Genomic DNA, 24,177 nt, shown 5'->3' with positions numbered 1-24,177 from the left:
GGCTGGATCCAGATTATGTTAATTGGACCTTAGATCCCATTAGAATCAATGGCAAGTTAATCACTAAATTAGTTCCCACTGATTTCAATGGGACATACATGCAACTTAACTCCATATGGATCCCACCCAGGGTTTATTATTTTTGAACTTTCAAAAAAAGCCAAATTATTTCCCTGCTGGATTTTTTTTAAAATACTTACAAAATCCCAGGAAGTTTCAAGGAAAGACATGCCCCTTGTAGAAGCCAAATTCTTTCTCATGCAGAATTTGTACTTCTACCCACCACGTGCCTGCAAATTTAGTGCCCTGTACAGGTTTACTAGCAGCAATCTGTTTGCAACTGTACAGGTTTCCAAAGTGGCAATCTGTTTGCAACACATTGCATGATAGTGCCTTAACATGGAGGGAGGAAAAATCACTGCTAGTAAACCTGCACAGCTTGGCTTAGGACAAGGGTCTCTCAAGGACCACCTGCAAATGTCTTGAGAAAATCTGGCAAAGCTGTTCTCCGGGTTCCTCTGCCTAGTGAACAGGGGTGGGTAATATAACTGGGGGACTGAACCTTTTCTGTGGTGGTGCTTCCTAGATGCTTATGCCTGGTTCCTCCGTTCACAAGTTTTCAGTATTGGACAAAAATTGTTTTATTTGACAAGGTATTTTAATTCGATGCCCTTGTTAAGCTTTTGTTGTCTTGAAGCTTTGAGTTTTAGCTGAAATGTTTATTTGCTACTGCCACTTTTTAGTTCTGTCCTTAACTTGTTGGTTTATTATGTTTAGCTTTATGTTCATAATTATCCAGTAAATTTCACAATCACTTTTTTAAAAAGGAAAGACAAGATATACATAATTAAGATACTGTACTACAATTATTGGATGATTTAATAATTTAATCTGTTGTTTCCATTGACAAATTATATTAAAGATTTTTAACATTTGTTTGCATTATTTGAAATGCTGCCCAAATGTAACTCAGTAAGCCAGCAAAGCATTGGTTGGTTTTACTCTTAAAAACCTTATGCATATTAAATTATTCTGACAAAATCTTGACATCTTAAAAAAACACCCCTGAACTACCCAAATAATAATAAAAGCACTTAACTTTATGAGTCAAAAACATAAAATAAAATATACTTTAAGTAACAAAATATCAGTTCTTATGTGCTTCAAAAAATTATTTCAATCATACAATTTATACATTTGAGTCAACCTTATGTTTATTACTATATGAGTGCAGTTTTCAGTCAAATCCATACGAGAAATAAAGGCCTCAACGGATAGCTTGTACACCAGTCAGGTACAGGGTTTAAAGGCTTTTTCCTACATTGCAATCTAATGACATGAAAGCATTCCTATGACTGAAAAGATTGTGTTAGTGGTCAAATAATCTGTGCAGACACAAAATAAGACTCTGGAACAAGCTTCTTCCAAGTCAGTTGTATCTATTTACCATTCGGAGGATACATTTTCAAGTTTAGAGAGCCACACAAGAGTGATCTCATGTCTTTAAAATTACCCATGCAGAAAACAGCGGACAGAAAATAGAATTATACCTGTAATTTATTTGCTTATTAATACATCTATAAATGATAGCTTTTATAATATGCATGCTTAGAAAAACATGCTTATAAAGACAAATCCAAGTTGGAAGCAAATGCATGCAAGACATCATTTTGGACTAGCAAGTAAAGTCCAAGGATGTAATTCCAGTATGTTATTTGAAGTGCAGTCAGAATTATGTACATCTTTCACTAGTGGAAGCAGCTTCTAAAGAACATTATTAGATGTAGCAACTTTTGTTTTCATGAGGTAATTTTGTATTTATGTGTAAGTAAGTAAAGATATCAAAGATTGTATACAACTCACCAAGAACTTCTACGCAAGGCCCATCAATTCAAATGGGAGTTGCACAAGACATTAGTGGATTGGGTTCACCGGTTTTATGGCATGGCATGCTTAATGTAAGAAACGCTCAAACTTTATTCCCTGCAAATTACTTAGGGCCTACAGTGCTCATGCCTGACTGCAATTTCATTCTTCTTCCTGGGCCGTTTGCCCTTCTAGAGGAACTCAAGACAACAGCGGCAGTGCTTTTGGCTGAGAGAATTAGACGTCCTCGAGGTTCAGTCTGCAAATAAAGGGAGACCGGAAGGAGCCCAAATAGAGATGTCCATCATGTTCATGTGCTTCACTTATGTAAGTTGCCACCATTCCATTCGGATCATGGAAGCTTCTTCTGTAGGATCCGGTGTCACTTAGTTCTAGAAGGAGGCTGTACTTGGGCACAAATTTTATCACCATTTCTTGACTGAGCAGCTGGGGGAAGAAAGTATTCACCTCAGTCATAAGCATTACAAGTACACTGAACAGTCAGTTAAAATATGTTACCCAATTCAGATTTTTAAACCCCAGAATGTCCAAAGAGTATCAACCATCCAAAAGCTCTTTGAAGCACAATTTATTTTGGGGCAGAGTTAAGCATATGATCAAGTATCTTGACTAAATCAGCCTTCCCCAACCTGGTGGCCACGACCCAGATGTTTTAGATAGCTTCTCCACCATTCTTGACCATTGACCATGCTGGCTGGGGCTGACAGGAGCCGTAGCCCAAGGCTTTTGGAGGGCACTAGGTTGGGTAAGGGTGCACTAAATCAATGGGGAGTGTTAAAGCTTGCCTACAGTTTGCCCAAATTAAGCTTCTCGTGATGGGTGCTTTTTGTTTTTTAAAAAACTGCAAATGTAAGCATTTTAATCTTAAAGCATTTTTAATTTACTGTCTATTTGAGTGAATGTTGCAGTTTTAGTGCTTTTTAATTTGTTGCATCCGTTTTATGCTTTGTTCTGCTACATAAAAATAAAAACTACTTTTATGTTTCATAAACTTGTAAACCACCCTGGGAACGTACATTTATGTTGAAGGTGTGGGATATAAATATTGATGCGTTTCAATCTTCACACCAGTCCAACAAACACATAAGGTAATAAGCACCAGTGCTGGCAGCTGGGACACTTGTTGGACTGCTAAGAGGAATGAAGAACATCAGCCCTCGGAACTTCCGTTTGCCAGCACCACCAAAAGGGAGGGAGGACTTCACAGGTGCCTCCAACAGCCATTGCCTCTCAAAGTCCTAGGGGTTGGAGTGGTTTCAATACCATCTGCCTAATGCAGGAACAACTGCTTGAATAGGAAAAGGACTCTCAAGGGGGGAAAAATCCGTCCCCCAGAACTTCCTTTTGCTGCCACCATCTTTGAGACAGCACAACAAAGAGTCACAAAATTTAAACATTTGATTGATATTGCCCGGTATTCTGGCTCTATCATTGTGAGGGCAATATGATCTGTCCATAAATCGGCTATTTCAAATCACTTTTTGAGAAACGTTAATATTAATATACTGCTTTTAAATGTCTTTTTTTAAACGAACCAATTGGCTCTCAAGATAGGTTATGCAATTTATCATCAAAGCAGAATTTGTTTTACCTTAAATATTATTCTTTTAATCCATGGTTTTTCAGATAAGAAATCCAACATAGAAAATCCAGGATTGGACCGAATAGCTGACATAGCCACCCAATAACCTCCAGAGCTGCTTGGACGTATGTTATCTGGAAAGCCGGGCATATTTTCTATAAACATGTCTTCTCCACCTTTCATTAGGCCAGATACGTAATATCTGCAAAATTAAAGTGCTTTAATATATTACAAGATAATAGCACATGTCAAGGAGGAACCATAGAAACCATAAAGTGCTTCCTCCCAGGAGGAGGAAGAGCCAAGAAAAGACCTACTATATCACAAGTGGGCAAAATTCGTCAGAGCAAGCGAGTCTGCAGTTTGCATAGTAAAAGCAGTGAGTTCGCTTGCAGAGCACAGTATTTAGAAAAGCCTCTTCAACAAGGATGATCAACAAACTTTGCATCGAATATACTGTATTCCTAAAAAGATAGCTGAGCTTAAAACAATTGGCTAATGCTGTTGGTGCAAACTTTAATGTATAGCCACCTTGGGAGGCATCCCACATACCTTCGTATTCTTGCCATAGTTGTTTCAGCCACCAACACAAAGTCTTCAGCAGGTGAGAGCTGGACTCCATTTGGAAATCGGAGCCCTCCCATTAAGACTTTCACTTCCTTTGTGACAGTGTCATATTCAAGCAAGCTGAGGGCAAAACCATTAACACAGTCACTAATTTTTAAATTCATTTGTCATAAAGTTACGTGCAAACTGATACATAACCATGTAGACAATAACAGAACCAATACAAGGAGCACATATGTGTAAGAGACCCACAAGTCAGAAGGGGTCTCAAGCAGAGCAGTATCATAGTCCAGTTTCCTAGAGATTTCAATACTCACAGGCTCATTTAACTTCTGTGAACCTACATGTTTCCTAGTTGCTTCATTCACAAATTTGCATGTAATGCCGTATTTTTATTGGCTTGGTTTCCACACAACTCTAAGCATAGTTTATTTTGAACTATGGTTTAACACAAACAAGCAGCCTGGCTCCTCAAAAGTCTCACCACTCCTGTCTGGGCCGTTCTTGAGAGACACTAACCACAGCACTGGTTCACAGGTATGCATTAGTAGGAGCACAAGGAACCTAAACTCCAGCTCAAGGGTGGGGCTGCTCATTCAATTCAGCTATTACTATTACCTTTAATTAAGAATTAGCACATTGGCTAAGAGAAAATTCCACACCAGGCAGTCCCAGCCGTGCTACAGACCAGAAACTCACTAAGCAACCCAGTCGTACTGCTCTGTCAAAATTCCGCTTTCGCAACTGGCATCAAAACACTGCAAGGATTTTCCCCAGTTGGGACTTACCGTCCATCATCGGAAGCCTCCATGATTAATAAGGAATAGTCTTTTCTGTGCCATTTACTACTGGAGTCAGTAAAGTAGATTTTCCTTCCATCTCGCGTCAGTGTAAGATCATTCACAAAGGACATGTTTTTTCCTTCAATGGGAATCTTGCAGGACACAAGTGGTTTCACTTCACCTGATCACAGAAAGGAGGACTTGGTTAACCCCTTGCTTCCCTACATGCTTTAAGTTTAGAGTAGTTAATAACTTTCCAATGATAAGAGCTTTCCTTATGCATCAAAATGGCAGATAGAAAATAATTTACAAATATTTTCATTTATTTTGGCTAAGGAAGAGGAATCTGTGTTTGCACATAAGAAAGGTTTTTTGTTCTTAAAATGAACAGCTTGCATTTCAATGTGTGCTTTTGTAATATGTTATTTAAAGTAGACAGATCCATCGGGCTGAAACTTTCCCAACTCCCTTCTTGCTGTACTGAAACCTTGCTTTAAACAGCCATCTTTTCCTGACTGTTTCCTTCTCTCTGCTTGCTCTGCTTAAACCTCTGCCATTGTTTAAAACTGTAATTTTCCTCTTGTGTATGAGAGACAAAGGATGCAGAGCCATGGAATATTACATAGTCCTTTCACAAAACGTGTTTCATTCCCAGTATTAGGGGTTATTTTCAGCATGATTTCCCAGATTCAACATAGTAATTTAGAACAGGTATTTTACTAGCAAGCAAACATTCATATATGTACAACATTCATCAGCTGATAATCTTCGCTAACGGAACAAGATGACAGGATTGCTCATCTTAAAAGAGTGCCATATATCATCATGGTGTGTGTGCAAACAGCTGCAGAATAGGAAGGAGACATGAAAATGGGGGTGATCTGCATGCAAAAAGGAGGTGGGAAAGGAAGTGAAAGGGGAAGGGGGGGGTGCAAAGATAGTTGCCAAAAAGAGGGGAGTTGCAGGCATGGGAATGGGGTTTAAGAAGAAAGCAGGGAAATGGAAGCATCTGAAGAATAGGAGATCATGGTGACTTCACAAGGAAGACAAAAGAAATGCCAGGCCAAAGCAAACATTAACAGGAAAAACATGAGTGCAAGTTTACCTGAGACAGGATTGATTTCAAAGAGTCCATAGTAAGCATCTGCCACAAAAAGGGTGTTCTCTGGTCCAACTCTGATTCCAAGAGGTCTCCCACATGTGGTTTCATCTTCTCTGGTTCCTTTTAAGACACATTTCCAGCAAGTTAACAGTAGCAGTTTTTATACAAAGATTTCTATACTGCTTCAGGGAAAAATACCATTACTTCAGAATTTAATCCAAAAACAAATATTCAGCAAAACTTTACTGATATCAACACCATTTTACGCTGACAAAATTCCAAAATGGTATCTTTAGTGGTCTGTTGCAGGAAACAACAATGTACCTTGCAGACTACTGAGATTTTCTGGGCAACATTAAATTGTGCTAGTGCAAGGATTACCATGAACACAACAAGACTTTTGCCGCTCTCCTTCTCCTGTGCGCACCCTGTGCTATCCCTAAATCTGCTCCAGAGGGTGGGGGAACTCCCAGAACAGATTTAGGAGGCACACAAGAGGAAGAGAATGTTTACTTACGCAAGGATAAATCCTTGCACTGATGGAAATATTTGTTTAGTGCTATGCTGAATGCAACCCTTTGTACAAGATCCAACTTCCCCTTCCTTTCCTCCCACTTCTCCTCCCCCCCCCCCCCGAAACAGGGAAATTCCCTCTTGCACGAGTAGGCTGACACTTCAATGTCACCCTAACATATTTATTGTGAAAATTTCATGGACAAATAACTAGTTGCCTTATAATAAATGTGATGAATAATCTCTTCTAGTTGTGGATTTTTATTGCATTTATGTTTTTGTTGCCACTTTTAGGACAAGTTATTCTTTTTGCATGGAGAATGAAGATGTAGCCAAAGAAGCAGCAAATGTTTAAAACTTTTACGTTCACAGTGCCCTCTACTGGTTGTTCCAAAAAAGGAAACCAACACAAGCAGTATCAGTGCCTATAACAAAAGGAGAAATACCGTATTTTTTGCTCTATAAGACTCACTTTTCCCCTCCTAAAAAGTAAGGGGAAATGTGTGTGCGTCTTATGGAGCGAATGCAGGCTGCGCAGCTATCCCAGAAGCCAGAAGAGCAAGAGGGACTGCTGCTTTCCTTCACAGCGATCCCTCTTGTTGTTCTGACTTCTGAGATTCAGAATATTTCTTTTCTTATTTTCCTCCTCCAAAAACTAGGTGCGTCTTATGGTCTGGTGCGTCTTATAGAGCGAAAAATACGGTAATTTGAAACTAGACGTTCATTCTGCAAGTTACCAACAAGCAGTACTGAACAACAGTCAGTCTCTTTCTTCCCCCTTACTGACTTCACATGGCTCAACATGTGAAAAACATAGCCTGTGGTAAGTGAAGTCATTTCCTTTTTCCAAAATACCTTTCTCTTCCACTGTTCTATGTAGGAAAACACTTTGTCAGAACAATGCAGAGTTGCCTCTCTCAACTTTAACAGGCTAAAGCCAATCACTCCCAAAAGTTGGACCACTGCTATCCTATATTCTCTTAAGCACCTCTGTGTTTGAAGGGGATATCCTGAGTGTAAGATATTGGACTGTGCTATATAACAAAATAAATGGATGGAAGCATTAGAGAAAAAGAAAAGCTACACAGAATTTTTTAAAAACACAAAATCAAAGGATAGATGTTAAGGAGTAATGGTGCAAATCTGGATGCTGCAATGAGGCTTCTCATTCTCCACGTGCAATTTCAGATGTAGTTCCTCTATTTTTCTATAGTATTAAGCTAAACTAAAGTCAAAGATGGCATGATGTGCAGTACCAGAATGAGGGGCATGTTATCCATATTATATTGAGATACTGACTGTGCCTGGCTGCTATATGATTGAAATAAAAATTGAAATACTTTGTTGTCACTTGTACAACTTGTATACAGTGTGATTACACAAGCACACACACACCCAGCTCTCTTAGTCTTAATTCCCCTCGTTTACTGACGCACACCCACCAAACCCGAAAGTCAGTTGCCCTGTTGTTATCTTTTCATTCAGGAGCCTAACAGCCCACGGATAGATGCTGTTCTTTACCCTGTTGGTGCGACTAATCATAGAATCATAGAGTTGGAATAGACCACAAGGGCCATCAAGTCCAACCCCCTGCCATGCAGGAAACACCATCAGAGCACTCCTGACATATGGTTGTCAAGCCTCTGCTTAAAGACCTCCAAAGTAGGAGACTCCACCACACTCCTTGGCAGCAAATTCCACTGTCGAACAGCTCTTACTGTCAGGAAGTTCTTCCTAATGTTTAGGTGGAATCTTCTTTCTTATAGTTTGGATCCATTGCTCCGTGTCCGCTTCTCTGGAGCAGCAGAAAACAACCTTTCTCCCTCCTCTATATGACATCCTTTTATATATTTGAACATGGCTATCATATCACCCCTTAACCTCCTCTTCTCCAGGCTAAACATGCCCAGCTCCCTTCGCCGTTCCTCATAAGGCATCGTTTCCAGGCCTTTGACCATTTTGGTTGCCCTCCTCTGGACACGTTCCAGTTTGTCAGTGTCCTTCTTGAACTGTGGTGCCCAGAACTGGACACAGTACTCCAGGTGAGGTCTGACCAGAGCAGAATACAGTGGCAGTATTCCTTCCCTTCATGCTTCTATATCTTCTGCCTGATATCCCCAAGTGTAGCCAAACACCACCAGTCCAGGCTTCCCATAAGCTACTGTGCCCATTTATAAACTCCTGAACAGCTTAGGACTACTTGATGGAGTGCCTTTCCCAGCAGGTCCCAACCTGTCCAATGAGACAGGCAGGAGACTGGCTGGTGGTACAAGCAATGGGTGCTGTGCATTTGGCAGTGACATGGCAGGGATTTTAATGTATTTTTTCCTTTTAGTAGTTTATTTTTTTTTTATACAGCATTGTACTAATTGGATGAAGGTTGGTTTGGAAATAAATAATTTCTTTTGAAGATTGCCCAGATATAGCTGTGGCAGTTTGGTAGCTTGGAATAAGGGAATCTGTATATTCTTTCATGAGCCTGGGAGAGCATCGATTTCCCAAGACCTTGCTGCATTCTCCCTTTCATTTGCAGAACCTTGTGACACATGGACCTTTACAAATCTGCTCCTCTTAACCACTGCATGGTCAGTTTCCTGCTCCGAACATCCCCTCTGTTGCTGTCCCATGTCAAACTCAGCTAGGGTATTTTCAACCAAAGCCATTGTCTGGCAATCAGGGCTGTAGTTGAGCAGTTAGCTAGAATCATTGGCATGAAGGTTAAAAGAAGCACAAAAAGAGAACCATCAGGAAGTGTTGATACAGTTGCATAGATAAAAAAAATAACAAATGGTAGCATGCGCTGAATTACTGACCATTCCTTCAAAGTGTTAGCAAGTCAGTTCTCAGACCAAACCTGTATAATAAGGCCTATGAAACTATATACCAAAAAACAACCTGCCTAAAATGCACTGTGAAGAACATTATGAAATAAAGCTATTTTTCCATTTCGGAAAAGAAAAATCATTAGTGCACCTTAAAATGAGTTAGATAATATTCGAGCACATGACTTAGCAAAGCTTAAAATGTTGACAGTACAATCACTATACAATTCAGACCAAAATGCAATAGCAGCAATAAAATACATGGTTCCTCTAACTTACCACAGGGGCCATGTCCAAGACGGGCTAATGTGTGTATTTCGCCATTTTCAATCTTTAGAATTTTTCCATCTGCTGTTCCAGTGAACAACACATCTAAGAGAGACAAGTTGTAAGATAAGCTTTTTATGAATTCTGGAAACTGGAAGTACTGTATGAATTGTACATTGTTCCTTCATAAAAAAGCTCATGACCTTTAAATATTAAAACTAAAGTCAGCCACAAATCATGTCCACAGTAGCAGTCATCTGTGGCTCAAAGCCACATGAACACACTCCAGTCAGCATCTGGCTCATAAACAACAGGACTCCAAATACAAACCTTTTGTAGGGATAACTTAGATCCTTTATATTGAGATACAATACTTGTTCAATTTTTACTTTCTTTAATGTTGATATCTCTTGGATTTCTCACCATCAGTGGATTTTTGTAGCTCTGGTGGCTCCTATTCACCAGTTAAGGTTCCAGTAGAAAGGGAAAGCGTTGTTTCCATCTTCCATAATCCAAGCTAATAGATGGCTTTTTATTTTGATGCATTTCCCATTAGTCAGAGTAATCAGAGATTGACCAGCCTTTAACTGTAACACTGGGACAATCTTGTGCATTCACGGTTATTTTCTTATTTCTAAATTTTGACATTCTTGGTAGTGTCCTATTTTTGGTAGTATGTGTGTTTGGTTACATTTTCTGCAATTTACATGTTTGCTGTTTATTATTTTGATTATGAACTTTGAATAAATGGCGTTGCCTGTGAATCTATAGTGATTCTTGCCATTTGCTTCCTGGAAAGTTAGAGGCCAGTTGGGTCAGGGGAAAAAAGACTTCTAGCCAGGATCTTGTTTCCCAGTGAGCAGTCAGATGCTTCTAGGAAGACCATAAGCAGGACATGAAGGCAATAGCCCTGTTCCATTGTTGCTCCTCAGCAACCATTAAGACACTTATCCACTTACAAGAACAGGGACATCCAGGCACCTTGAGTATTAGACCCTGAACACACCAGGTGGGGACCCAAGGTACACTAGCTCTCTGGATATAGAAGATCAGCTCTCCCTAGCTCTTTCACATATCCCACAACACAACAGTTACAGAAACCACACTACTGTTACAACTTAGAGAGTGTCAAATCTTCTAACATGACATGCTCTTTCACTGTGTGCTTTATAGAATTGAAGATTTGATTATTTCAGAAATCAATTGCACAGTTGTTTGGATCAATAACAGAAGATCAATGGTTACACCAAGAGTTACCAACATGACTTATGGAGTAGTTATTACTATAAAGCAAGCTTCCTCAAACTCGGCCCTCCAGATGTTTTTGGCCTACAACTCCCATGATTCCTAGCTAGCAAGACCAGTGGTCAGGGATGATGGGAATTGTAGTCTCAAAACATTCAGGAGGGCCGACTTTGAGGAAGCCTGCAATAAAGTATTTGTGGAAAAGAACAGAGCAAGAGAAAAAGTGATTTTTTGCTAGGCTCAGGTCTCATGTTTGACTCAAGCTCCAAGCATTAAGACCCTTCACAGTTTAGCATGCAGATGTTATTGTGCTTACCGCCGATGTTTGCAATAGATTCTGGTCCAACAAGCTGATTTTCAAATAGCCTTTCTGCTTGCCGGAGCTTGAAGTTTGGCTCTAATGCGCCAGTGAGGAGAGGAGGTTCTTTGAAGCTAGGAGAGGGGAAGAAGGAGAAGCAATTTCATCGGTGGACTGAAAGAAAAGGGCAGGCAGCCAACCAATTTTGGAAGATTCTGGGTACAGATAAACCTAGTTTTCCTTTCTACCTCGGGCACTAAAAGGCAGGTGAGGCTGGACATGAGTTTCAAACACACTCTGCTCATACTGCATATGGAAGTCTGATCAAGGTATATACTTGTGTACATAAAACGCATCAACATAAGATCCAAAATGTTACAATATCTTGATAGAAAGTTTAAACTATAGTTTAACATAACATGCAAAATAAGCCGGCATCAAGCCAACACACTCGAGATGGAAAAGCCACAGAGAGCCCTGCAGATCTCTTTTAATGCAAAATAGAAAAAAAAACCCCAGGGGATTTGCAAGATCAACATGATGGACACATTATAAGGACATATAATGGACCACCTATTGGGGAAAATTCCACTCTTACATCTTTTATACTAGTTTCCTATTCTAGTCTGGTGTCAAATGAACAAACACCAATTGTTCAAATGGCAATGCTTTCAGTTTTCAACATTGTACTCATTTCCAACGTTGAAGCATTTTAATACTGCATATTTGTAACTCAATATTTCCACAGCTTTTCCGAAACAATTCTCCATTACAAGTTAAAATGCTTCTTAATGAAGACTTGCTTTTATGGAACACCTTACAGATCCCTGCAAAATATACACCGTGATTACTTTGGCCAATAAGATGTAGTCATCCAGAGAAATGATCATACCACCAGGTGGTCAGTAACACTACCAAACAGCTTAGGAAAGAATCTTACCTAAATGAAATAGTAGCCATTTCCCTGTTCTAGATCTGCTTAGCGCTACTTAATCCTGTATTTTGCTGTCAGGATAATGGAAGTTAAATGGACCAAAGCTGAATACAACATGAAAGGTTGTATGAAATGGAGGATTCTAAGGACAGAGATGTGATTACGAATGTTAAACTTGTCAATTCCTGAAACGTATCATGACAGTAAGATTTACAGGTTGATCTAACCTTATTTACTTGACAGTAAGCCCCACTTATTTCAGAGGGACCTGATTCACAGACGTATGCTTTGGACTGTAGCCTTAAAAACTTTTTTCATCTCAAAAAGATAAAGTCTTTATTCTGACATATGTATGGCTCCTCATAAGAAAGTTATATGGATGGACTACATTATATAAGCAAAGAACACAATTGAAATATAATGCAAAAAACAGAAGCATTCAGTGGGAGGGAGAAACTGCATAAATACTACAAAACAATACTTGTCACACCTTACACACACACACACCCCTTTCAAACATAAAATAAAAAAGGACTCAGGAGGCAGGGTGCCAAAGGAAGCAGGGAGTCATAATGATACATAGCTTACAACAACCATGTTGTTGTAGTTTCAAACCCCCTCCAAAAGCCTTTGCCAATTTTTCTCTGAGCTTTCAAAGTCTAATGTGTAATCAAACATTTGTTTGCACTTGCTTCTCCAGCATACCTTTCTTTGTGTGTTTGTGGTAGCATTTAACGCTCAGCAGGTTTGGGTGCTTTTGACCAATGGGCAGCTTCCTCTTTCTACAAAGGTTTGCTCAACATACCCCCCACTACATAACCTGTCACAAAACAAGTCTAGTCTCCCATGCCTAACTGTATGCAACTGTCTCACATTATCACGTGAATGTAAGCTGTATTCCTGTAAAGCTGTGACTCAGGTGTTCACCTGGGCCCAAGTTTTCATGCGTGACTATTCTGATGAGCACCATACACTTTTTGGCACCTGCTAAAAATATTCCTTTTTAGAAAATCCTACCCAGATGCGTTAAAAATTGAGGTAATTTTAATCTGTTTTAGTATTTTAAACTTTCGTATGTTTTAAAGGTTATAAATTTGTCTTTATTTTTCTGTTTTATCTTTTGTAAACCACTTCATTTTTAAAAATAATACAGTGGTGTATAAATTTTATGAAAAAAAATAATAAAGTAAGTCAAATTTATTACGGCAAAAGATTTCTGGGCAACGGCCCACTTCCTCAGATGCATGGAAGTGTTACCCTGAGTTTCAGGGGTGTGTACAAATTCACATGCAAGCATTTGTATGAGTTCCCTTAAGTCATGTGGGGGCACCCCAAGAAAGGGTTAAACTGTTCCATTAACCAGGTGCCACTACTGAAAAGGCCTTCTCCCTGGTGGTGAAAATATGAACGGCGGCATCCAACCAAGCCGTTCTCAAGAGTAGATCCACTGAAATTAAATGAATTTAGTCAGTCATGACTAACTTGTCACTGATTTCAGTAGATCTACTCCAAATACAGTTTAAATATATCGTGCAAACATATATTCATTCTCAAAACCAATGCAGTAAAGCTTTAGTACTAACACCTGGCAAGACTGAAATGAGAATTGAATACGCTCTTTCCAACAATATGGGATTTTATCAATCTGGAGAGTTCTCCTTGTTCTGAAATCTTTCCCAAATTAGAGATGTCAACTTTTGGGTGCTCTCAGAGCCTCCAAAGTACAATTTCCTTCAAAGACTTCTTGGTGAATTCCTGGCTCGAGGTACAAGAGAACTGAGACTCATATCATTAAGCTCTCTCCGTGGGTACCATACAAATATCCTTCTTCCTTCCCTCAATATTCCTAAATATTCCTAAAAATGTGTTGAATCCACATTTGGCTTCATGTCTGCGGAGACCCTAGATGCAGAGAGACCATAGGCTGATTTTAGCTGAGCAATCTGCACAACCCATGAACAAGGTATACTTATTGTGTTGGATCAAGTCCATGTAGGCACCTTTGCAAACATGTATGCAAGACAGGTGCGGAGCAGACACACCAAGGGGAGTTGACACAATTCCCATAGTGCTAAACAAATTAAAAACCAACTCTAGCCAGATGAGAACACTTGCCGAAGAAGTCCTATTGTGCTTGAAGATCCTCTCATTTGCTTGCAGTCTTAAAGGATGCACTGTTCGTTTCGCTTCAAAAATCAATTTTCCATCTTCCTTATTATATTTGATTGCATTTATTTAAAAAATACATATAGCAACTGTTATTCATTTCTAAGATGTGAACTGAGACAGCAAATGTGAAATTTGTTGATACCAAAAGCAACCCAGCTTTCAATACGTCTTTCAGTATCAGAATACTGTATATCTTAGCAGACTGCACAGTCCTGTGTATACTAAACATCACAGTTTAATCAGGTCTTACCCTACTAATACCTGCATTCTGAAGCAAAAAAAATTAAACTTACCAGCGATAAAAAAATCCTAATGAAGTATTCAGTTAAACACTTAAATTACGTGCTACATTCTGATATCAAACATACTTTGCAACTCACCTTATAGGCTGAGGGTCTATTGGACACTCCAGAAGAATTATTGCGCCAAATAAGGGAATAATTAGCGATACAGCCAAAGTCATGAAAGTCACACGGAATACTTTGTTGCTGTAAGTACTGTAACAAAAATACAAAACAGAGTAGAAACTTAAATTGAAGCTCTGCACAATTTTAAACAATGATCACCAGTGTGTTAGTGTAAATCTGTACCAGCGATTTCAGACCAAGATTATACTATTTTATGAATGTGTAACTAGCAATACATCTATGTATGCCTAGTTTTTCCACATGAGCATGTTGTATAAACTCAGTGATTACGTCATTCCACTAATCAAAGGGGAATTACTAGTCAAATGAATAAAAAACTCCAAATATATTTTTCAAAACCATTACAATTTACCAGTGACGTTACAGCTGAGCTATACATTCAGTAGATCACAAAACACATCTCGGGAACATACCATTGCAAAATGCAGATGTAAGACTACACATCCAAATGGTTCCTCATGTAGAAAAGCTCCCTGCACATGGAAATCATGTCTAAGAAGAGTCTAACCTACCCTTCTTCCCATTCTGTTAGTTATCCACAAGCAGGAATTTAAACGTTTAGTGTTCATAGTATCCCACCTGCATTCTTAACTGTATAGTCTCAAGGAAGGATATAGCTTGTGATGCAGAAAGCTCAGCCAGCAGAAAGGGAGGGAAATCACCTCCTCTCTTTCTACTTCTCTCTTAACTGCAGAGATGCCTTCTCTGTGTTTACTTGAGCATTTGCAGCTTATGCAAAGAATCTTTGTGGGGGGCATGTGGGAACAGAGGATTTGCCAATGGAGAGCAGGTGAGTGGATTTAAGAACTCTGCATGTTAAATATGACTGGTACTTTCCAGTATGTGTTAGAAGCTGCCCAGAGTGGTTGGAGCAACCCAGCTAGATGGGTGAGGTATAAATAAATAAATAAATAAATAATAATAATGATGATGATGATGATGATGTTTGAGGTAGAATCCACAATGCATGAATCTGACAGTTTAAATCCAAACCTTTTTATAGCCTCAAGAGAGATTAAGGGTAAGCAAGTGGGAGAAACAGAACTGAAGTTCTGTGGATGAAACCAGCTTAAGATTTTACTTTCTCAGGGTAAAGGTTGTATTTCTAACCCTTAGCAAGCTTTTTAATCACCATGATTTGTGAAAGGAAAACGAAGCAAAGAAAACTTGAAATCTCATTTTCTGTACCATTTCTCTTCAGTTATCTACAAAGATAGATACTGGAGTACATTTAGATACATGAAGGCCTTTGGTATTAACAAAAACAGTGTGGTGTCCTTCATAAATCAAGGACAAAAACTCTGCTAAGAGGAATGTTACGCAGCATTTTTTCCTCTGATCAGAACATAAATGACTTTTTTTAAACATCTGGGAAGGGATAAGACAGGCTTAAAGGCCCTAGGAGCTGGCAAGGTCTGAACATCAACATTTCATCAAAGAAGTGAAGAAATGCTGAACATGGATAAAAATGAATTGTGCTGCTCAAAAACCTATCCGTATACTTCTTTTTCATTTAACATGTCTAATTTGAAGACCACCAGCAACACGGAATTTGGTAAAGAAATTCAGCCATAGGAGATATGCCCATAGGACAGATAACAAACATCAGCCAACAGGCCCCACTAAAATAAATAGGATAACTTCTTGGTAGACAGGCAAAAAGAATTCCCTGTTAAATAATTAAAATAAAATTCAGTTTCTCAAACTGCAGTTTTCATGACACCAACATGCAGCCTTCTTCCCAGTACAGAAATTCTGGGACATCTGAATTTGGCATTATCGTATTAGTTACACCTGAGAACTATTGTTGAAAGAGCTCTGCCCCACCCCAAACATGCAAGATTGCAATAGGTCTGTGTGACTCAAGAGCTTACTACCAGAACCTGAAGCACTGGAAGTTTATTGTTTTTGTTACATGTTTCTGCAATATAGAAAGTATCATACCTAAGTAATTTCTCTCCCAAATTTCTCTCTCCCAGATTTGGTGTGAAGGTAACATGTAGATTATAAACTGTTTTTCACACACACCAGATCAAGGATAGGTACAATGACTGAAAAGGACAACAAATTCAAGCAGGTTTACCCAAGAGGTTTACCCAACATTATGTCCCAAGGAGATGTGACATAATTATCCCCTTTTCTCTTCCATAGATTACCTCCAGGTACAGGTGTACAATGGAAACATGTGTTTACTGGAAGGTGAATCAGATATGTTAGCCATTGGGAAATAAGGAAATACTCCTCCAAGGAAGCATAAATGTAATTACAGTATTCCACAGTCCAAATGCGAACTGAAATATGAACAGAGCGCTGGGTTTGCATGTACAGTCATAGCTCGTGTTGCGTTAGGTTCATGTTGCGTCTTTTCAGCTTGCAAACGCAGCAAACCCGGAAGTGTATACTTCTGGGTTTCGCCATGCGCACACGCGATCTGCGCGCTTCGTGCATGCAAAGAAGCACTCAATAGTGCCACACATATGCGCGGAAGAGGCGCTCTAGTTGCGGACTTTTCAGGGTGCTGACAGCACCCCAGAACGGATCGTGTTCGCAACTAGAGGTACCACTGTAATGTAAAGCCAAAGGTAGAAGAAACCAAGGCTCATAAGTCAGCAAAAATCAAGGCTTCACATGATGGTTTGTTGGCAGTAAAGAAACCAGAGTTTATTAACCATTGTTTAATAAACCATGATTAAAGTGTTAAGTGCAAACCAGGCTGTTCTTTCCAGTGGCTAGTGCTTCATTCAGACTCACTAAGCCATCCCCCAAACCACATAGTAAGTCACATTAAGAACACAGTAAGCAAACATACTCAGAAATTTACTTACGAAGGGGCTTGCCATGGATACTATTGCCATGATTGCCATGACTATTAGCATTTCTGAGTCATACTCTCGTATTTCAGCTGCTCACACAAATCCACTAAACTATCACTTATCTGGATTTAGTATTTGAATAATGTTGTCACCAGGTAACTCCATATACTTCCACAGAGCTTGAAGATTTTGCCATGCTGCAAAGATGACTGAACTCTCCCCTAGTTAACCCTTGTCCTCTCTACATAATGCTTCCTTTGCAAATGAGCTTAACAGGCTTCAATGCTGGAACCAATTTTCAACACCAGAGTTCTGGCCACGGCATTTTATACAGAGAGTTTAATAAAAGAAGAGTTATTATTTTAATTGTATTTATATACCACTTTTTTCTTCAATGAGCTCAAGTTAGCATACATGCTTCTCCCCCTCCTCATTTAACCTCCACAACAACCCTGTGAAGCAGGCTAGGCTGAGAGTGAGTGACTGGCCCAGTGAACTTTATGGTTGTGGCGGGAGCGGGGATTCAACCCTGGTCTCCTAGGTCCCAGTCTGACACACTAACCACTGCACCACACTGGATGTCACATTTCATGTGCATGTGCAGCACTCCCCAATTTCCATAACTAGTTACCACACATTTGGGATTTAGAAAGGTTTCGACTTGGGTCTGTCTTCTGGGTTTTTTTATTACTGCCATTTCATTGCCTTTATTGCAGAATTATTCTTTTTGTTTATACAACCGGAGCACATTTGACACTTTACAGCCTTGTATAATGGGTGGGCGGGGGAGAGCTGGATTCCTCCTTCCCAAGCACTTTTCGATCTACATTTTGGTAGGTTTGAAATGAATCCCCAAAATTTGAGTGTAGCATACGAGCAAATCTAATAAAATCCACGTGTTGGTTTTTATTGTAGCTACATTGTGATCACAGAAGGGCCCCCCCCCCGCGTGTGTATTTACTGTGGGGAGGCAGAAGAAAGCGATGTAAACAGGGCCAAAATACAATGCAATACGAGACACAATGCACCGTGTTTGTGTTACATTGTGTGTTACATGCCTTGGCAGCACTGAGAGAGAAAAGAATCAAATTATTATTATTATTATATACGAATAAATGCCATCAAATGAGAGGCCTTCCAAAAAGGTTTGAGCCCAGGAGCATTTCGTTGCAGAATTACGCGGCCCTCTTCTCCTTCCACCCTGCCCTAGGCAGGGAGGCAGCTCAGCCTCTCCCCTCCCGCCCCAAAGCACCCTCGGCCAGGCAAGACCCACTCCTTAAACCCCGGGTGTGGGGAGGAGGCCGAGGGGGAATGGCGCCTCACGCCGCCCACCCAACCCAGCTGCTCCCTCAAGGGCCGGGGCGGGGACTCGCTTTCCGGCCCCCTCGCGCCCTAGAGGACCAGCAAGAAGGCTACCCCTTTCCCTCAGGGGCAGGCAGGCAGGCGAGCGAGCGAGCGGGCGGGCACCCGCGAGGTCACCTCCCTGAGAAGCCGGACGACGCCCCTCACGCACCTGCCATCCTTGGTCTCCTGAGCCGTGTTGTCCTCGGTAATCACCTGAGGGCGGATAGGGCGCCGCTGCCTCAGGCCTTCCGCCTCATTCATCTTGCCCCCGTCGCCCCTCGGCGTGACTGAGGAGAAGCGCGCTTGCCCGCCGCCGCAGAACAAGCTCTCCACGCAGCGCCAAGAGGAGGGGCCGCCCCGCCCCGGAGCTCCGCCCCCGCCTCCATGCTTGCCCAACGGCCGCCAGGCTGGGGCCCCGCAGGCCCCGCCCCTTACATACCCGCCCAACGGCTGCCAGAGCCACGCCTCCTCGTAACGGCCGCCCCACCGAAGCCCCGCCCACTCGACTATGCCCGCCCAACGGCGACCCAACGGCCCCGCCGAAGCCCCACCCCACCGCTGAGCGTAGACCAATCGGCGGCAGCCAGCTCTAAAGCCACTTCCCCCGTGACCAGAAAGCCGAATGGGCTCCCCTCAGCTTCCACGAAGCTCTTCGAGCGATGACTGGCTGAGGCGTTTTAGTGCTGCCCACAGACAAGACCCCTCTCTCTTTGTTCTCTAATGGATCGACTTTCTCTCTGAGTAAGTTCAAAGAGTGATTAGGGGCGGAGTCAAAGGCGTATATCTTTTCCCGCGTCATTGCATTAGGAACGGGCAGTTGCAATGTGTTTAAATGTTCATATTGGTTTGTTTTTATTCTTATTATGTCTTTTGTTTTTCTGTTTTGTATTTTTGTGTCATGGAACGCCCTGCCTGTGATCTTTGGATGGTTGGTGGTGTACAAATGTAACAATCGTGATGATGATGATAATGTTAATGATAATGATGATAATAATAATAATAATAATAATAATAATAATAATAATAAACAACAGGTGGTTTGGGAAGGAATAACCTCTGGAGTTTACAGTACCTGAGCAAGTTGGGTATCTGAGCCCAAAGAATCAGTGGGTGCATATGCAACATCAGAAATAGAAATATTCACAAATTGGCAGGGAAACATTTCAAGCTACCAGGACACTGCCTGAATTACATTTCATCAAATAAATTCAGCTTACGAGGGTCTGAGTAGAGAGAGGTTCTGCACCAATACAGATGTAACTCAGCCTTGTCAAGTTGAGCGCTGCTGCAATTGTAAATGGTATATATTACCAGTGCTTTTTTCTTGGGAAACGCAGGGGTACGCATTCCCCTGAACATTTTGTGAATCTAAGTTTTGCCTCATTGAGGGGCAGTATTTCACTATGAGTAGGAAAATGAGAATATCCCTAAGCATTTTTAAAGAAAAAAAGCACTGTATATTACCTTACATATAACATTAGTTGCAAGAGGAATCTTAAGTGCACTTTCTGGCTTAAATGAGTATTCCATTACTTGATGCAGAAGTGGGTAGCTGCAGCCCCTGGGGAGCAAATGTAACCTCATAATACTCCTGAGGAGGCCACACTCCTCACTTGCCCTGGTTCATACCCTCATGGTTTCTGACTGGCTGGAACATGTGCTTGAGTTTTGATCATGACTTTTGCTTATCTGGAAGGAGGATAGAGAAGAGTGTGTTTAGAACCCAGCCTACTGTAAAAGGTAAGATTTAATTCACACTTTTGACTCTGGACCCACCCACTATTGGCATGTGGTTGTTGACCAGAAGGAAGTAATAATAATAATAATAATAATAATAATAATAATAATAATAATTTGTACCCCGCCCATCGGGGCGGCTTCCACAAAGACCAAAAATACACTAATATGTCATACATTAAAAACTTCTGAATGTCTTCTGAATGTCAGGTAGTTGTTTATCTCTTTGACATCTGATAGAAGGGCGTTCCACAGGGTGGGCGCCACTACCGAGAAGGCCCTCTGCCTGGTTCCCTGTAGCTATGCTTCTCGCAATGAGGGAACCACCAGAAGGCCCTCAGCACTGGACCTCAGCGTCCGGGCAGAACGATGGGGGTGGAGACACTCCTTCAGGTATACTGGGCCGAGGCCGTTTAGGGCTTTAAAGGTCAACACCAGCACTTTGAATTGTGCTCGGAAAAGTACTGGGAGCCAATGTAGGTCTTTCAAGACCGGTGTTATGTGGTCTCGGCGCCGCCCCCAGTCACCAGTCTAGCTGTAGCATTGTGGATTAGTTGTAGTTTCCAGGTCACCTTCAAAGGTAGCACCACGTAGAGCGCATTGCAGTAGTCCAAATGGGAGATAACCAGAGCATGCACCACTCCAGCGAGACAGTCCATGGGCAGGTAGGGTCTCAGCCTGTGTACCAGATGGAGCTGGTAGTCAGCTGCCCTGGATACAGAATTGACCTGCGCCTCCATGGACAGCTGTGAGTCCAAAATGACTCCCAGGCTGCGCACCTGCTCCTTCAGGGGCACAGTTGCCCCATTCAGGACCAGGGAGTCCTCCACACCAGCCTGCCCCCTGTCCTCCCAAAACAGTACTTCTGTCTTGTCAGAATTCAACCTCAATCCATTAGCCACCGTCCATCCTCCAACCGCCTCCAGGCACTCACACAGGACCTTCACCGCCTTCATTGGTGCCTTCAATGAATGCTACCTTTAGCTGAAAAAGGCTGCTCATCCCTGACAGAAAGCTTTTTGATATTCTAGCACACCTGGGCATCCTAGAAAGGTTTCCAGAGACCAGCACCATCACTGACACCTGGCCTGGGCTTCCAACTGCAGGGCCTATTAGTGACTAGTTACTGATTCCCATAATTCCCAGGAGCAATATTAGGGCTGGACACTCCAGGGCATTGCGAGAAATTAATATGCTAGCTTTCCATCACTCTCAGATTGCTGCGGCTACTACCAACACAATATACCGTATGTCTGAGTGGATCCATATACAAGGGACAGCCCACCAGCAAACTTTGTGTACCAGGAGATCCCTTAAACTTGTTGACCAGACGTTTTTCAGCATTTCTTGGATAAACTTTTATCATTAGCCTTATTAACTGTAATTGTTTTTAATTAGAATAGCACAATTTGGTTGTAAAACTGGTAAGCCGATTTGAATTTTTAAAATTATATTCAAATTTATTAATTGCATTTTTAATTAAACAAATGCATAACAGGTTTCAATTTCACTCAGAAGCTGCTGTTTTAATACAGAATATTTGTATGTAAAGCATATATTCCGCAAAAATAGAGATGCTATCATTCATCTTGTTCTGTGGTGGGGGTGCGGGCTGCTCTTATCATGTCCCAAGTTTTGAGGGAGTGAAGCCATGTTCAGGTGTTTGAAGAACATATGAGGGGACTATATAGACCTTCTGTAGGAAAGTGTACATTAGACTGCCACAGTGGATATTTTTATAGATTACAACCAGACTAGAAATCAGCAAAGATTTGTTTCATCAAGGGAGATTCCAATTCCCTTAAGATATGCTGCCTAGTGGCCATTAGATGGCACCAATTTTCTGTGTTGGTAGGATAAACTACTAGAAGTGAGCCTTTCAACAGTTCTTTTTGGCTCCAAAAAGTAACATTGGATAATTTATGCTACCTAATAAAAGGCAGAGATCATAGAGAAGATTGCCTAGCATGCTTAAAAGCAAATGAAAAGAAGTCTCTTCCTGTCTGATGAAGTTTGAGGTTTTGGCCAAGACTTCTTCCAGTTCAAAAGCTGCAACCATAGAAGCTCTTTACAAAGACATACAGATCTGTATCCTAAATACTTCAACCCCTTCATAAATGTTCCTGCCCTTTGGAATATAGGCACAGTCCAGTTAATGTACTAACTCAGGTATTTTAATATTTGTATTACTTAGCTGCAGCCCTTTGAATCCTAATATGGTTTTGATACAATATGCTATTATATGCCTTTTTATAAACCTTGCATAAAGTATCAACAATAACTGGCTATAAAACTATAGCAGATTTTTTCACATACAGACTGTTAACAAGGATCTTTAATGAAGATTTTCAGAAATATGCTATTTCCATTTTCTGTCTGTTAAAAGCAACACGGTTTGCAGGGCCGAAACTAGGCTTTCTGTCACTCGGGTCAAAGATCCAGTTTGGGACCCTACCCACCCGCTCCCCGATGCGTGTTTGCGCACAATCATACATACAAACAAACACACAAACCTCAACAAATTTATTTGTAAAAGGCATAAAAAGTAGGCAATATATTATTTGAAGAGGTGTTATGACTGTATCATCAAAGGGAAAATGAGCATCCCTTCCAGTAAAAGCAAATTGTGTCAAAATTATAACTTCCATGTTCAGCAAGTGTCTATCCAAGGTCAGGATTTTTTGAATTGGATTTATTTGGTCACAGGATCAATAAAACATTGCATATACATAATATCAGCCAAGACCCTCTGGTTTCCTTTTAAAATGTCTCCCACCCTTCTTCTTGGTTCCGTGCAAACCCTTTCAATGAGTTCAGACGTGTAAATTTACTCCCAGATAAGCTTCAACAAGATTCCTTTCAATTTTATTTTTGTTTGATTACTAATTTTAGGAAATGATAGTTTTGTAGTCATTTTAAGTTCTATGTAAGGTGAAGAAATGCTTTTTTCTCTCTACACATTTTTCATCAAGCCATATAAACATATATTATATATCCTTATTAAAATTTTATCTTTCAGTTATTCCTAATTAAAACTTGCTTTCACAAAATATGAAAAATAATTTATTCTACTTAAATGAATAATGTCCCTCTGCTGTTAATGAATGCAGTATCCAGAAAGATATCATGGGTTACTCAGAAGAGAGCATTTCCCCCAAGAGTAAGTTCAAAGAGTGATTAATATTTCCAAGGCACTGGTTTTAAGGTTGAATTAATGCTTTCTACTTTAGAGTTCCCACTCTGTTGGTTTTAATAAAGTATTTAAAAAAGATAGACAGGATATCCAAAATATCAGGATCTAACCTACATGCTGCATAGTTTCAAAGAAAGGCAAAGTGCAGTGAAATACACACAAACGGTATTGTAATATATGTATTTTTCAGAAGGAGAATCTTCTGAGCCTCACATGATTAAGCAGAATTCCATGAAAACTTGTGCGTATTTGATGGTTCCTTTCGTTTCTCGGAGTTTCTAATGGAACATATCCCCACAGCTTCTCATTACAAAGTAGGATGCTTAATTTTGTACTTCTCATATGCATCAAGTATTTCTTCAATGACACTGGAGTCATCCAGTGTGGTGATATCTCCCATATCGCTGACATTGCCTGTCACTATTTTCCGTAGCAACCTTCTCATTATTTTCCCTGAGCGAGTTTTAGGAAGGCGCTTCACTACCTGTTTGAGA

General features: G+C 40.6%; 2 protein-coding genes across 4 annotated transcripts in view; both read right to left on the bottom strand.

Annotated features, from left to right (window-relative positions):
• Nucleotides 1-866: 866 nt before the first annotated feature.
• Nucleotides 867-19,194, bottom strand: APMAP (adipocyte plasma membrane associated protein). Its single transcript, XM_081188729.1, has 9 exons — nucleotides 18,923-19,194; nucleotides 14,549-14,665; nucleotides 11,084-11,199; nucleotides 9,535-9,627; nucleotides 5,924-6,040; nucleotides 4,825-4,999; nucleotides 4,022-4,156; nucleotides 3,479-3,671; nucleotides 867-2,313 (listed from the first exon to the last, which is right to left on the bottom strand). The coding sequence occupies exons 1-9, from the start codon at nucleotides 19,012-19,014 to the stop codon at nucleotides 2,104-2,106; spliced, it is 1,248 nt and encodes a 415-aa protein (XP_081044855.1). The 5' UTR covers nucleotides 19,015-19,194; the 3' UTR covers nucleotides 867-2,103.
• A 4,062-nt stretch (nucleotides 19,195-23,256) lies between these two features.
• ACSS1 (acyl-CoA synthetase short chain family member 1) overlaps nucleotides 23,257-24,177 on the bottom strand; it is a 33,533-nt gene continuing 32,612 nt past the window's right edge. For all 3 annotated transcript variants that reach the window (XM_081188565.1, XM_081188567.1, XM_081188566.1), the window contains one exon: nucleotides 23,257-24,167. In XM_081188565.1, the coding sequence (XP_081044691.1) occupies nucleotides 23,991-24,167 (177 nt within the window). In that variant the 3' untranslated portion in view covers nucleotides 23,257-23,990. The remainder of the gene's footprint in view (nucleotides 24,168-24,177) is intronic.

This window comes from Podarcis bocagei (genome assembly GCF_964188305.1).
Source record: "Podarcis bocagei genome assembly, chromosome: 3".
In the NCBI taxonomy this organism is placed as follows: Eukaryota; Metazoa; Chordata; class Lepidosauria; order Squamata; family Lacertidae; genus Podarcis; species Podarcis bocagei.
This window is presented reverse-complemented; position numbering and strand designations above follow the sequence as displayed.